The 17,484-nt window shown below is 35.6% G+C and overlaps 1 protein-coding gene across 2 annotated transcripts in view; it reads right to left on the reverse strand.

Moving 5' to 3' along the window:
- LOC127864390 (uncharacterized) overlaps positions 1–17,484 on the reverse strand; it is a 40,215-nt gene that overhangs the window by 19,233 nt on the left and 3,498 nt on the right. Inside the window, exons 2-5 of one of the 2 annotated variants that reach the window (XM_052404048.1) lie at positions 16,682–16,769; positions 12,849–12,967; positions 10,751–10,835; positions 9,224–9,348 (exon numbers count right to left, since the gene is read on the reverse strand). In XM_052404048.1, the coding sequence (XP_052260008.1) occupies positions 9,224–9,348; positions 10,751–10,835; positions 12,849–12,967; positions 16,682–16,769 (417 nt within the window). Of the gene's footprint in view, positions 1–9,223; positions 9,349–10,750; positions 10,836–11,216; positions 11,308–12,848; positions 12,968–16,681; positions 16,770–17,484 lie in introns of both variants that reach the window. The other variant, XM_052404047.1, reaches the window with a different exon arrangement.

Raw genomic sequence — 17,484 nt, forward strand, 5'->3', positions numbered from 1 at the left:
AGAGGAAATGTCAATGCCAAATAATTCGCGAGATACCCCGGTACTTTAGTTGAAATTCACAACGAAACTTTTAATGGAAACTAAATGATCTCAATGATGTACCCGCTACGAAATTTTTATTTACAAATAAATACACCCATGCCAATTTGTGCGCGCTTTTTATCTGGACCAGGGGCCTATACGTTTGTATAGGTCCCTGTCTGGACAAAGAAATTCATTTATTAAATGTAGAATTTTGTAACCTAAAATAGCTGTACACAACGTGTGCAAACCGTCGCAGGTGATTTACGCAAGTTGCAATTGAACGGTCCTGATTGGGAGCTTATTTCATCATATCTTTAAATAGAATCATATGCCGAAATTCAATTGACACTTTAGAAAATTTCAAACGTTTGTGTTTATGACTCTCATCGTCTATATTACCCTCCCATAATTTGGTTTAAAAAAAATTAAATTGGGCATATATGGGATTATTGATTAACAGTCGATCAATCCAATTATTAATTGACAATGCAAACTAATTAGCAGGTGTTAACCGCGTTGTTATTAATATTCATTTTCGGTTTCGTTACCGTTTTGAAGAATCCGCTATTGTTTTGATTTATTTAATGTTCGGCATCCTTGGATATTTAACGACATCAAAAACGTAGTAGCTCTTACTCATTGTTGCGGTTAACAAAGAATTCCAAACTGCGAAATGATGTTGCATCATGTGCGCCAACTATCCAACCGGCTCTCATTATATTATTAGCAGACGACAAATGTTGATTCTGATTGAATGATTAAAATGCACTCTTACTGTTTACGACATTACCGCAAGTGATCGGTGATTGATAAGATAATTGATTGCACTTTGTTATCGGATTATAAACAAGACACGGTGTAGAAACACATGGTCAGGGTGTTAATTCTACGTATGTCTGTCAATAAAACGGGCTACCGCTCTTATAGATTTATAGTAGCCCGGCGGGCGTCAGCTGAAACATTTCAGTAGCCCGATGAAAAAATTCTGTAGCCCCCGGGCTACGGGCAATGGATTTGTCGGACACTGCTATATAAATTGTACACTGAAGTTTCTTTAGCTAATATTTTTCTTCTGTTGACAGACCATTGACATTGCTGGGGTTTGTTGAGATAAATACTTATTATCATCAGGGGCAGGAAGACATTATAGACATTAAACAGCGTATCATTACGTAGACAACAGTTGCACAACTGTATGCGTAAAAGGTATATCAGTATATTAATAATTATGTTGACAACTAGCTTACGTAGCAACGTCCGAAAATATGAAATATCCGACATCTATTTCAATATTTAAAATTCAGGATATAATGACTACTGAACTGTTTTACTTTAAGGAAAAAACAGTAAAAGTATGTTTTTTATGAAAATGAAACACAACAAACAATATACTTATCATGATAACGGCTAAACGACTTATTATCCCAATATAACACTGTCATTGTATCGCACATTTCAATTAAAAATTATTCCCCTTGAATGTTAATGCATATTGATATAACGAATTCATCAAACGTTATCAAACATGAGTAATTTGCATTGCATCGGATTCCCACAATATTTTGTGGATGTAAATCGGATCCGGTTGTTGTTTATGTGTCAAGCTCATTTTGCCAGTGAGATACTTAAATTTCTTGCGTAGTAAAATCGGCTAGATTGAACTTTACCGGTACGCAGTTGTTTACCACTATCAAATCTACTGTAAAGTACACAAAGATACTTACATAATTCTGCCGTATCTGTCTGAATAAACATCCGCTGCACAAAATATAGACATTTGTATTAATGATTATTAAACACAATCATATTTTTCTGTGTTTATTGAATTAGAATGACACTGAGTTTCTTTGTCGCGTTACAAGATGGCGGATGTCTAACGCTGTTTGTGAAGTGACGTCACAATGTTTATTTGAGCGCGTGCCCGTTCCCACAAAAAAAGTTTAAACACAAAATACTCGAAAACTTGATTTTTGCCAGGTATAACCCCTACGCCAACAGGTAGATCGCATTCTGGTCCATATACATGTCAAATTTCAGCAAACGTGTTCGGCCAGTTTTCAAGAAACTCAAATCGCGGCTATATGCACCAACTTAACGAAACTTAGCCCCCTTTATCATTCGTTCGAATGAACGTCATCAATGATGACGTCCAATACATCACTCATTCCATATTCACAGTGTGTCACAATGTGTTCACTATATCCCTGTTGCAGGCTCATTAATGAGCAGTTTATAATTTTGTCACAATATTTACACAAATTATCCAATGCATTGAATAATATTCTTTGCATTAGGGAAATGCTAAATGTATGCTGTCTCAGAACAAATTTAAAGAGTATATGCTGACAGATATTATTATAAAGATAAAGTTATAATATTAATTCAAATAAATTGGCGGATTTCTAAATATTCATGAAACATTCTGTGTAGCCCGCATTACCTTAATTTTTAGGTTTAGACCATCCCAAACTGAAAGAGGTTGCAGATAACACACTAAGTTGTAATGTAATAAGACAAAGTTGATTTAGAAGGTTATATATCATTTTGATAAAAAGGGAAATTGCTCAAATTTGAGCAATTTCTCCTTTTATCACAATTATATCTAGTGTCATCATCAAAATCTTGTAAAACCCTGTTATTGCATTGTAAAGGGTTAACACTTGTTATATCATTTACATTTGCAGATACAATTGCCATGGGAAAGCAGAAGACAAACAGATCATCAGTACATTGTAGTCCAGCTGTAGAGGCAGCAAAATCTGTAAAGCGGGTAATTAATTATCTTAATCAATTAAATAGTTATGCGGTAAAAAATATTTCAAAGTATAATGTGCATCTTATAATGGTACACATAACAATTTTGACTTAAATACCATTTTGATTGCTGTGTGTATCTTAGTTGTGAACTTCCTAAAGCCATTTTCAAATTCATTGAATACAGAGCACAGTTTCATACTTAACTTAGCTATAAATTAAAATGTATGTTATACTCACGCAGTACTGTATAAATAAACTATGATATCATAGGAAATATTTGCCTTTAATAAATGTAAACATATAAGGTTACATACAGTATGAACTGTAATAAAAATGAATACAGTATGGTACATGTGGTATTTTCTCACATGATCAGTTGATCACATTGTGCAACAAGGTGAACACAAAAGGATTTAGTTTTTTTTATTTTACCCCATGTACAAAGTATGGGGCTGAATTGGATTCACATCGGTGGGTTGGTCCAGTGTCTGTAAACAAAAGTTGAAAATCTTTGTGGCCATTCAACAGAGTCAAATGATATGTTATACTAATATGCAATACAGTACTCCACAATTGCCTGTAGGTTTGTTTAATGATTCACTTCAAAATATACTTGTGGCCATTTGAATATGCCTGTCATTTATGACAGGTTGTATAATGTGATCACTTGTAGCTGGTGTGTGGGTGGGCTTCATAGTTTGATTTGCTAAATAACTTAAGTACCCTTGCATAATGAACACCAAACTTTGTGTATAGACAGCTGGTACTTACATGAAAATCCCTTTAGAATTTAGTCAAGGTCATTGTGGATATAAATATAATTTGAGTGTCCGCTTAATTACTCAATAGTTTCTGCATGTATGGACAGCACATTTTTATGTCCACCAGTATATGCTGGGGGACATATTGATTTTTGCCCTGTCTGTTGGTCTGTTGGTTTGCGCCAACTTTAACATTTGCTATAACTTTTGCCATATTGCACATAGCTACTTGATATTTGGCATGCATGTCTCTCTTTATGTCTTGTTTGTTAATAATATATTTTTATATATTTTTATTTTGTTATTGATTTTAAACCTTTCAATGCTGCATTTCAAGATTTGGAATTAATGTGTCTATGGACTGGATTTAAGCACTTGTATCCAATTAGCTCAGCCTTCCAAAATAGCCAAAATGATTTGAGACAGTTTGTATCAAAGATTCAACTACACGAATGTGTGTGTTATCTTTGAAACACATTGTTGATAAGACACGCAAAAAATATCCAGCATTGAAAGTGTTATTTCAACAGGCAGTTGATTTGCTAGAAATAAAATTGTAAAATTATTACTAAATCGTGTTTTTTATTTACACCCCATATTTTGTAACAATGTCTCGATACCTTTTTGTACAAAAATCTGCTCTAAGTGACAGTCAAAAATCATTTTGAGATGACCCCCGAGAGCACACATCTAAAAATAGATATGCGATTCGGAATAGTTTCTCTGCTATCGCAAACGGACACGTCGGGTGCAGGTTTACACGCGTGGTTTTACCTACTTACACGTGCTCGATTTAATTCAAGTAAGTCTTAAATTATCGATAAAAAAAGTGTCTCTCATCATACGAAAACAGAGAAATGTGTCTATCGCACGTGAGAAATTTGCAGCGAAAAAGCGTAAGGTGTGACGGAATAGATACACTGACTGTATATTGAATGAAAGGTAAGAATAGTTAGATACATGTATGTAGCTGGCACAGAAAAATTACGCACTCGACAGTGCAAGTCTTTTCAGTGGTTTATGATTTAGGTATAATCTAATTGTGTTGTATTTATAAATTAGGTACAATTGCAGTGGAGCTTTCATAATCAATATAGTTATTTTTTTTAAATAATTAAGTACACGGGTGGTCACATACCGATGGTGGTTTCGGATGGAGAAGCACCCGGAATCCTAGTCTCATTTATAAGACGCGCAAAGAATTTAGAGATACTTTTTATATGGGCTAAATTCTTTGGAACGTCTCATCGTTGAAGGACCTTTTTTGTGGTGGAAACCAGAAAGTTTAAATTTTCATCAATTTGCGTAAAATTGCAAAATAACATTACCAACTCATTCAGTTTTAATTCAGAAGTTCATTTTTACATCAAATATCGTCGATTCGAAGTTAGAAAGGCATAAATTCTTCAGTTAAACGTCTGCTTAAATCGCAAAACAATCACTGACCTGTAGCCATGTCATGAAACTGATTTAAATATGAACCAATCAGAAGAAGGCATTACGGTGTAACGTGTACGCGTAATTTTATTTAACATGAGCTTTTAACACCGACTTTTACCTAACTAGATCTAGTATGCTAATCTTTGTCGATTTAATAAGCATATGTTCAAACAGATATGGTGCAGTTTCTATTCACTGTTCTAAGTTTCAGGAAGTGTTTATGCATGTCTTTTTCGCACCTCTGTCTGTGTTGTTTTATGTACTTACATTCTACGTTACAAAGGACGGTATACTGTACGATCTGTATCAATATTATTTATGTACAGTATAAAAATAAAAGATGTACTTTATTTCAGAACTTTTTAATTGTCAATTTAGAAAAAAAAAACAATGCTAAATTAATCCAGAAAAGTATAACATCGGTTTACTATGTAACGCGCTGCACCACAACAGACGAACGCAAACTGTATTTTACGCTGTTTATTCTTCCACTTTAAACCAGATGCTTTACATCGAGGTCGTGTTATCGATTTATATCTACACCGCGAGCGAATCGAGAGATATTGAAAAATTGAATAGTGGTTGGATTTAAATTGCTCAGGCGTGCAAAATTCAAAGTGTCATTACATAATTTTTACGGAACATTATCGAGAAATGAATTATCTACACAGGTATGTAAATATTATTGCAATCCGTTGTTATTAAGTGTCTTATATGGGGGCTTGAATGTTGCGCACAAAATCCTTGCGCAACAATATAGACAAAGAACAAAAAATTCCCACCACATAATTGGTCTTTCACCCTTTGTACGCTCCAAATATTACCCATATAAAAAGTAGCTTAATATTTAAGAGCGTCAAAAATTTGGACTACCAGAATCCCACTGAAGGACGGCGTGTCCTTCATTGTTTCAATGATTGACATCGTTACCGTGTCTGCGGCTTTCATCGGATGTCCGCCACCCGTCTGCCGGGCGTTTTTTCGCTCCATCGTAAGCGACTCTCTGGCCTTCGCGACCATTTTCCGATATTTTTCTAAATAAATAACACACAATAAAAATACTGATTACATAATTTTGTCTTATTCTATCTCGGCAACATATTACAATCAGTCACTCGCGCAATTTGAAACTTGTCAGATATTTACGGAAAATGCGAATTGTTCATTTCTGAAATTGAAGGAATGACAATAAGCTCTATAAATTTTTGTAATTATGCATAATCTCTATATAATAGTCTCTAGAAATTGTATACGGATTCATATTGCGTTTCAAACGGCCCTATGATTACATGCGCACGGACGTTGATCTCCGACTTCGGCTTGTGGAATACTAACACTATGAGCTGTACGTATGTACTCATAAAAGCTCAGAGCATTCAAGAAGAACTAACCTTTCACGTCGTCAATCTTGCGACACGCACGACCGACGGAATTCACTTTTTCCGTTATTTCGGCCCACGCCCCATCTTGAATTTTCTTGGTGACTGGTGTTGAGCCGCTTGAAAATTTCTTTGTCAAAACTTAGTCAAATTTCATAACACCTTCACGGATTAGAGCAGTTCCCTCATGGGAAAAGTTAACTGACCGTTTTTTACGAAGCGAAAGCGTTTCAGCCATTTTGTTGTCGTCTGAAATGACACTTTCCGCGAAACCGTCTTGACCGGAACCAGATTAAATATGCATTGTGGGTTTTTTATGTTTGGCTAACTTTAACCAAATCGGATAAAGATATCCAATGCGACTTGCATTTTTATACAATAGGATAACCACGTTGGATAACATATCCAAAAACGGATAAAGTTAACCAAAGGTTATCTTTTGGATTGGCTAAAGTTATCCATATTTATACAATTGGCTGACTCTTGAATATTTAACGTTTTCAAAAAAGATTTAACGTTTAACGTTTATTTAATGTATTTAACGTTTTCAATACAGATTTTATCAAATTATGAAACCTCAGAAATATTATCAGGAGATAATTTATGTTTACTGATTTTGAGGAGACCCTAACCTCACACTCGGCCAGTGCTGCCCTTTTATTTATTACAAAAATATTTATTTTTTTGACGTTTGATCATTTATAAATCTCTCATTAAATTGTAATTAATTTATTCCTTATTGTAGACATTTAATTTTTAATGGTTTAACAACAATGGGAATAATATATTTTAACAAATATTAATGACATAAAAATTAATACGCAACAGGGAGCATTCCAGATACGTCCGCGCGCTCGAAAGTGCCCTTTTGACAAAAAAAAGCTCACTGCCCTTATCAAACCCTAGCTTGGCCCATAATGTTTCGTGAAACATTAAAAGGTAAATAAAAAATAACCTCATAGCAACACGATTCAGATTCAATAGCAATGAACAGGCAATACACTTCAATTAAATGAGCAGAACCGTGACTTTATGAGAACGGTAATTGTAGCAGATAATAAAATAAAAGATATGCGTAGGGGATATGGTGTCCGCCTAGCGATCGGGAGGTCACGTGTTCGATCCCCACTGTGGGAGCGTTCATTAGGTATCCCCCATAGACACCAAGTACTGGTTCTATGCCCAGGACACGGATTCGAGAGCGTTTCAAATAAGCCTTAGGTGTTCTATGCAATCGAGCTAAATAAATAGGTTGAACTAAACTAAACTAAGGCGAATTTACATAGCGGTTGTGTGATTCAATCTATGTCCATCTTTAGCCCCATAAAATGGTTAAATTATTGCAAATTAATAACACTCGTATAGCCCAGTTACTATTAAAATGTTACGATCAACCATATTACCGAGACTCATGCGTGTTTCAGAGAGAAATATCGTCACAAGATGACCTACTTGCGTCAGTAACCGTAAAGTTTATTCCGTAGTGATAACCACGGTGCCTATACCACGTGACTTTTTAAGATCTGTGTTGGGAGAATTAAGCGCGACCCAGTTAAGATTTTTAATGATGCCTTTTTAAATATTTCACCATTTTCAAATGGGATAAAATGGAGAGCCCGCTCATTCGTGAAAGTTTTCTATAGGTATATTGATCTTTGAAAACGAATAAGTATTTTTTTTAGTAAAGTGCAACCGCGCGTTTGTAATATGAAGTCCCCACACTGATCCGATATTTTCTAACCGTTCAAACGCGCGGTTGCACTTACTGAAAAAAATACTTATTTTTTTAAAACATCATGATACCTATAGAAAACCCTTACGAATGAGCGGACTCTCCACTTTATCCCATTAAAAATGGTGAAATATTTTAAAAGATATCCTTAAAAATGTTAACTGGGTCGCGCTTTATTCTCCCAACACAGATTCGAAAAAGTCACGTGGTATAGGCACTGTTGTAATACGACTCCTTGCTTGATAAACCTATTAATTTTATTATTGGAATATCATATTAACTATTGAAGGATCGTTTGTTCAATCGCTTAATTGATAGTTTCAATATGTATGTTATTAGCAATTTGTATAATATTGATCATTAAATGCTCAAAAACCTTGATTAAAAAATGAATATAATTCTCGCTCTTGGAAAACCGGGCTTAATACATGTGCATAAAGTGTCGTCCCAGAGTAGCATGCGCAGTTCAACACTTTTCGCATGTACATAGTATTTTTGTTTAAAGAAATTCTCGTTTAAACAAACAGCGAGTCTATGCGGAAAGTGTCGTTCCTGATTAGTCTTGTGCAATGTACATGCTACGCTGGGATGACATTTTACGAACATGCATTAAGCCTGGGATGACATTTTACGAACATGCATTAAGCCTGGGATGACATTTTACGAACATGCATTAAGCCTGGGATGACCTTTTACGAGCATGCATTAAGCCTGGGATGACATTTTACGAACATGCATTAAGCCTGGGATGACATTTTACGAACATGCATTAAGCCTGGTTATTCTAGAGAGATGCTCATATTGTATCTTCATATAGGACAATATTTTATGAACTTTTCGAATTAGCACATTATTAAGTGTCGACCTTTTTTTACAGTTCTGAAGCAATGTGTAAATTGCTTTATGAGAACAGCATAAAACGATAGCGGCCTGCACGTACTTAACAGGCTGTTCAGATTCTATGCGGTTTGCTGCTCATTAGTATCTCATGGTTTGGACATGTAGCCTTTACAATTTAATTTAAGTAATAAAGGTATTCAATTCAAATTGATTTCTAAGGGACTACGTGTACACGCGTCAAAGTGTGCGCAGCACAGGATTAGGTGACCCGGAATAAAATTGTTCCTTACATGATGAGAAACACCACTCCGCCACTAATCCCTCCTCCTCCCCCTCCTCCTCCTGTACAAGGATTCAGCGGCCCGGCCTCGTTACACGCCCCCGGACATGCGCACACCGTCTTCAATGTCAGCGTCTGTAGGCGCGATCACAAAAATCTCTCTTTTCATGGCTTGCATAAACTTATTTTGGCAGTAATAAACTTGCATACTCTCATTTTGGGAGTAATAAACTTTCATAATAAACTTACAAAAACTAATTTAAGGAGTTATAAACTTGCAAAAACTTATTTTGGGAATTTTAAACTTGCATTAACTCATTTTGGGAGTTTTAAACTTGCATAAACTTATTTTGGGAGTTTTAAACTTGCATTAGCTCATTTAGAGAGTTTTAAACTTGCCTAAATGTAATTTTGGAGTTTTAAATTTCCATGAACTCCTTTTGGAGTTTTAAACTTGCATAAACTTATTTTGGGAGTTTTAAACTTTCTTAAACTTCTTTTTGGAATAAAAACTTTTATTTGTTCATCTCAGTAGTTCCAAATTGTCAGTCATCAAAACTTTTATCAATGCTCAAGACTGTCATTATCCTACACGTGAAGTCATTACTTAAAAAGTTATCATTTAAAGGGAGGCTCCGTTTAACATACATAATACATAAACATTTACGAAAGGTCTTAATAGCAATTGTAATTGGCACAAAATATTGGTGTTTGATGAGATTGTAAGTGTATGTTTGTTTGTAGGTTTCATGATCAGTACATACATACGTTAAAGACAGCAGCTCGAGTATTGTTTTGAGTTGGTAAGCACACTTTCTATTGTTGTATGTTATGTTTCGTTCCGCATCATGGAGCAGTAACGCATATGTTATTTGTTTTTTGAACTGTTATTAAATGTACATGTACATGATATTATTTTGAATCAATATTTCAATATCTTTAATTTACCTAAATAGAATGAGGGTTTATTCCTAATTCGTCATACAGTGCAGAAAGATATGATGACACATTGAATTGTGTATTTTAATTCTTTAAAAAAGGTTTGCATGAATGATCTCTAGTTCTTTTCAAGAATAATATCCCAAGATTTCAGTTGGGAATTCATATTATTTACAAACTGATAAAACTGGATGAAGTATTATGTTACCGTGATCTGAAATTGATTGTATTGTATTGTATTGTATTGTTTTATACCAGTTTCCGTTTTTAAATAAAGTTAAACCCAAATATTTGAATGATGTGACGATTTTAAACCGTTCTCGATATAAAGTAACATCACAACTTGTATATGAGTATTAATATGCATGCATTCATACATACAAGTGATAAACATATATTTATACGGACGTATGAGTGGATGAGTGATAAACATGCGTGTGTACGAGCATATGAGTGATAAACATGCATGTGTACGAACATACGAGTGATACACATGCATGTATATGTTCATATGAGTGATTAAAATGCATGTGCACGAACATATGAGTGATAAACATGCATAAACACACACGAATGATAAACAGACATGTCTACATACAAATGAGTTAAGTCCAGTAGCCCCCTGCGCAGTCATTATGGGTTTACATGCATGTAAGTCACATACCAGCTGCACTGTTGTGGCACTGCAATTTCAGAAAATGATTTCATAAAATGCTTTTACTAGCCACAATGACCTCGCAGGGCGGTCTAGAACTCATATGTACGTATACATGCATGTGTATCACTTGAATTTATGTATACATGCATTTTTAGCACTTTAATTCATGTATGCATGAATGTTGATCACTTAAATTCGTGTATACATGCATGTTTATTACTTGAATTCGTGTATACATGCATGTTTATCACTTGAACTTGTGTATACATGCATGTTTATCACTTGTGTTAATGTACAAGCTATTTTATATTTAAATATGTATGATAACTGTTCGTGTAATATGTATAAGAGTGATAAGCATGCACGTATTCATCAATAACAGTGATACGCATGCGTGTATACGTACATATGATCTAAGTCCAGAAGCACCGCCGCCCTGCGCAGTCATTATGGGTGTGCATGCATGTATGTCACATTCCAGTTGGACTGTAGTGGTACTGCAATGTCAGAAAGAAATTTCATCTTCAAAATCTGTAACTGCTTGTACGTCAACAATGACTGCGCAGGACCGCTTCGCTTCGCTTCTGGATTTAACACTTATGCATGTATGTATACATGCATGTTTATCACTTGTTTTATGTACAAGTTTAAGTATATGCATATATGACTGATTAACTGGAATTGTTATGTATGTATGCGTGATACATATGAATGAATGTAACATACATAAGTGTTAAATCCAGATGCAAAGCAGCTTATATCGCTGTCCCTTAACTATCAATAAACATCAACGGTGAATTTCAATAATTGATTTTCGTTCTGGGAAAACGGGGTTTAATGCACCTGCGTAGAGAGTCGTCCCTTATTAGCCCCTATGCACATACATTTGGCCCGGTTTTCCGAGAGCAAGAATCACACCCTGACTGACCCGACAATCGGGCAGTTTTCGCTACAAAATGACCCGGGTTCAAACTCCGAAGAAATAATTTTTCATGTAACTTATTTTCTTAATATTGTTACTTTCCGAATGATTAGAAAACCATAGTTTTTTATACATAACATTAAATTTAATTGGAAAAAAAAGCTTCACGGATTTATGTAAACAAATCAGAAAACGTCACATATATATGTGAACAAGTCAAAAAACTTTACGTGTATACAATGTATGTGAAAAAAGTCAAGCAACTTCACGTATACATGTGAACGAGTCTAACAACTTAACGTATACATCTTAACTGAGAATTTTAAGGGCCTTATCAGATAGGAGACTTGCTTGTATAAATCAAAATTAAAGCACATTCTTAGATATTCCTATTTAAAGAATATTCTTATTCTTATATCAATGTCTAAGAATTGATTGATGAATACGAGCCATGAACGTACGTGGGGAGTTAATGACCCGCACTGTATCCAATCAGAACTTACGTGAGGAGTTAATGACCCGCAGTGTATCCAATCCGAACTTACATTAGGAGTTCATGACCCGCGGTATATCCAATCCGAACGTGCTTAGAAGTCCATGACCCGCGGTATATCCAATCCGAACGTGCGTTAGAAGTCCATGACCCGCGGTATATCCAATCCGAACGTGCGTTAGAAGTCCATGACCCGCAGTGTATCCAATCAAAACTTAAGTGAGGAGTTCATGACCGGCCGTGTATCCAATCGGAACTTACCTTAGAAGTCCATCGCGCGAAGTGTATCCAATCAGAACATAAGTAAGGAGTTCGTGACCGACCGTGTACTAAATCAGAACTGAAGTGAGGAGACCATGACCGGCCGGATATCCAATCTTAAATTACGTGATAAGTCCGTGACCAGCCGTGTATCCAATCAAAACTTGACCACCGTGTATCCAATCAGAACTTTCGTGTGCAGTCCGTGACCGGCCGTGTATCCAATCTGAACTTACGTGAGCAGTCCATGACCGGTCGTGTATCCAATCAGAACTTACGTGAGTAGTTCGTGACCGGGCGTGTATCCAATCCGAACTTACGTGAGTAGTTCGTGACCGGGCTTGTATCCAATAAGAACTTACGTGAGCAGTCCGCGACCCGCCGTGTATCCAACTTCCAGACCGGAATCTCCCGCGCCTAACTGCGCCGTCTGCTGGTCGCCAATGTCACTCGACTGCTCGATAGTGTTAGTCTGGCAAGCCTGGAGCAGACGACACATTTCAAGAGGTTAAAGGTTACTTTACACTAAATCAGTTTGTATCTTCCGGCGACCATTCGAATGAAGTGACTATTTCGAAAGAGTCAATTTTCTCTTCCGCTTTAAATGTAATTTAGCGATCGTGATCATGCTTTTTCTGATTATTTTATGACTACATTTTGAAATCTGTTTATTAGAAACCTGGTGTGCTGATCCATATATTGCTTAAAGCTCGATTGGTCATAGTCGGCTCGGGTGCTTCTTAAACGTACCCCGGGTACTCTTATGTAAACTACAATTTTATCCGGGTAGGAAAATATACTAAAACGTATCCGTGAATACTTACGCTAAATTCACGTTCAATATCATTATACTTAATAATTCGTTTACCAATTTTAATTAAAGTTTGAGACCTGCGATATGACTTTTTGATTTTCTGTTGTTGTTTTTGTTCGCATATTTCCAATGATATTCTGCATCCAAAATAAAAAAAGAAACCCCCAAAAAGTCAGGTTTTTAAGCCATTTCAAGTAACCAAATTACAGCCTGTTTTTTCTTTTTTTTTTCATAACCATTAAATTACACGTGTCGGTCCTAAGAACATGAATATTTGTAAAGCAATACTCAGTTTAATAATTAGTGAATGCAAATATAATTTAGACATATATCTTTTCAGCTCCATATTAGTATCGCCATCTTCTTTGATTTCGACCAAATTATAGTAGTTTTACGCACATACTTGGGGACAGTTCGAGGTGACTCAAAGTTTCGTAAAATGGCGGAATTTACTACCTCCCATTCACATTGCTGATTTTCCCAATGTCAGTGTTTTTCGCACATTTTTGCGACAATGGCGCGGTACCAATACTTTTCCCAATTAGGCAAAAAAAGACAATCGCTGGAACCGAACAGTCCGGTCCGGGCGATGTTCATTTTCGAGTGAGTCTACTTTACGGGTACATCGAAACAACGTAGATATGAGTACACAGAGCTAATCTTATAGGATTAGGGTTTTGAAATGTTTTTATATGAGTTATGTAGCTTCTTACCTATTTTATAAGCAATGAGGGAAACAATCTCTACGACGCTTCAATTTTAGCGGAAATAAAAATTATCATATTTGACGTTAGTTCTGGCTACCATAACTTTAAATGTCGCTTGTTATGATTTTTGACTGGCGCGACTTTATAGTTATGGACCAACCCCATTAGAAAGTCAACCAGAAATTCCCGAAAAGTTGACAGTTAAAAAAGACCAGTCCAAAACAGCTTTTATATGCAGTTATTGGCCAAAATCAACCACTTGATCAGAAAGATTACCATTTTTCACATTTAACTGATATATTCTTTCACAAAATACTATCTTAAACATTTAAAATTTATCTATTCTGCTCTTACATATCGAGAAAAACAGCGATGTGACAGACTTTCTTGAAATGCAAATCTCCCGAGATTTCACGCTCATATGACGTTATTTCTATTTTTAGTAACATACCATGTGCTCAAGTGTTTTCAAATTCAGAATGACATTTCCCGGTATTTTAGATTATTCTGGCTTGTTTTGTAAACAAATTGTAGTGTTAATACAAACTCAAACTAAATATTATTTAAAACTACCTGATTCACACTGAAATCAGTCTTATAATCCACCATACGTAAGTTGTTAATCACAAATAATAGATTTAAGAAAACGAAAGTAATGTTTACAATTTCAGCAAAAAATGTTAAGGTCGATCCGAAAGTACCCAAATGAAAACTCGTCACGTGACAAAGCGACACTGGCGTCAAAATTGTGATTTTCAGACTGATTAGAGTTATTTTATTGTAAGATGCATTTGAAATATTTGAACCTTAAAATATTCCCAGATGCAGTAATTTATATCCATTCACTAATATGTGTAGAAATGTATCCAAGAAAATGTGCTTTCTTTGATTTATAGCGTGACATAAATATGTTACGACTCTGGTTGACTTTCGATACGGGGTTCGCTTCAGCGTACAGGTCTGTCAATACTATTTAAACTGTACGCCGAAGTTTCTTTAGCTAATTTGACGTTTGACATTATAATAATGACGTCATGAGCACTTGCGCTTATTATTTGAAAATAATGTGTGTGTGTGTGTGTGTGTGTGTGTGTGTGTGTGTGTGTGTGTGTGTGTGTTTGCTGTTTTTGTGTATGTCGCTGCTTGTATATTAAATATAGATCATCTTGATATCAAAGTGTTTGTTTTGTTTAATCTGATTCTACTTACTATAAATGATAACGTTATAGTTCCGAGTAATATGACATACCAACACATATCGACTGATATACCAATTTCCTGTTGAACTGATATAAAATATATATCGGGCAGCAATATATATCAGGTAGATATAAATGTAGCGGTATGATAAAACATGATTAATGTACATGTTATTAATCAATTGCAAAGCTCAAGCCAAGGTAGAGGAAAATTTAAATTTTAATATGTAACTTGTCAACAAGCACGAGCTTTGCTCCACCAGCTTAAACAATGGCGAACTTTTAACCCATTTATACCTATAGTGGACCCTCCAATCCTTCTAAATTGGATCAATTTATTTCCAAAATTAGGGATGTCTAGTATATTTATTTCTATATTTAGCATATTTCTTACATAAATTCCTTTCAGCAAACAGCGTAGACCCAGATGAGACGCCGAATCACGGCGTCTCATCTGGGTCTACGCTGTTTGCCAAGGCCTTTTTTTTCTAGACGCTAGGCATAATAGGGTTAAGGGCAGAACAGAACATACATTTATTACAACTTGTGCATAGTACATCGTCAGTCTTAACCATGCGATTGTACACATATATTAGAAGATCGAGTTCAGAGAAATTGATCATAGGGTAAATAGTCGTGTACATACAATCTAACAAAATACATGACGTGGTTTGAAAAAAAAAATATTTATGAGAAAGGATGCGTATCATCTTGTAAATATTTAAAGAAATAAACTAAACTAGTCTGTTTTACATGCGTATAAAGATACAAATATATTTTAGTTGTGGAAAATAAATATAGGAAATGGATCGTCTAACAAATATCAAATGGATACTGGTGACCATGCATGTCGTATAAATGTAGGCCAAACCATGTGAAGACGCTGCAGAAAGTGGACTATTTTATTTATTCATAAACAATCTCCTCCGCGACACGTACAATACGATCATTGTTTATTTATTCTTTTCTATAAAAGCACCGTTCGAAACTATTGCATTTAACACGATATTAATATCATGTTTCCATTTGTGAATGAATATAACTTGAGACTCAAACCTCTTGCATAAATTATACAACTCTGTCTCGCGCGGATACGCGTAGTAAGCGGGTATTGGGCTCCTAGTAGCTAAGGCGTATCGACCTGAATTTTAGACTTACCACCTTAGACGGTCGCTAAGCGACCATCTAAAAAATCCTACAAGATTTGGTAGGATTTTTATTGTTGTTGTTTAAGTACTATATTATGAAAAGTAGTATCATTTTTTTTATATTTTGAAAATAATGTATACGTTTAGGTTCATAGCAAAAAAAAAGTTAACTAAATTAAAAAAAGTAAAAAAAACAACGGTAAAACTAGTGTACCACGTAGATAAGCTATCATCAAGTGGTTGGTTATGAAGGCAGGGTTTTGATTCAGCTATGCTGGTTCCAGTCAAATCTTTGCGTGGAGGTTGATTGAGCTAACGGTGACTTACCGCGACTTGTGCACTACCGCCCTCAGAGAAAGGATAGCACGGGTTGTATGAGTATACGCTGCCGTCATCTCCTTTAATGTCCTTAAACCTGCACAACAAAGCCAGAATGCTGGTCAATATATGAGTCGCGTTTTGAGAAAACTGGGCATAATGCATGTGCGTAAAGTGTCGTCCCAGCTTAGCCTGTGCAGTCCGCAAGGACGGTTCTTTCCGCATTTATGTTATTTTTCGTTCAAAATAGTCTCTTTTTTGCGAAAATCTGGTTTAGGCGGAAAGTATCGTCCATGATTAGCGAATTTTCATTAATCGTCGTGACATTGTAGGGACGAATCATGGAGACAATTACCGCTATAACGATTTTTTAATGAAGTCCTTTCTAAATGAACATCAAATCGAGGCGGAGAGTGTTGCCCCTGACTTGTCGGGCATGACACATTGTGTCTTGTTCTGAGAAAACTGGGCTTTATTCATGTGCGTAAAATGCCGTCCCAGATTAGCCTGTGCAGTCCGCACAGGCTAATCAGGGACGACACTTTCCGCCTAAACTTGATTTTCGGTAAGGAGGGACTTCCTTGAAACTAAAAATACCATTAAAGCGGAAAGTGTCGTCCCTGATTAGCCTGTGCGGACTGCACAGGCTAATCTGGGACGACACTTTACGCACATGAATTAAGCCCAGTTTTTACAGAACAAGGCCCATACATACATTATGTTATAACAACAATTCACGCATTAATATGTTTTATATTATTTCATTTGTGTGTACGATTCAATACTGAATATTCACTACGAATTTACAACAA

Source organism: Dreissena polymorpha, chromosome 1, assembly GCF_020536995.1.
Source record: "Dreissena polymorpha isolate Duluth1 chromosome 1, UMN_Dpol_1.0, whole genome shotgun sequence".
In the NCBI taxonomy this organism is placed as follows: domain Eukaryota; kingdom Metazoa; phylum Mollusca; class Bivalvia; order Myida; family Dreissenidae; genus Dreissena; species Dreissena polymorpha.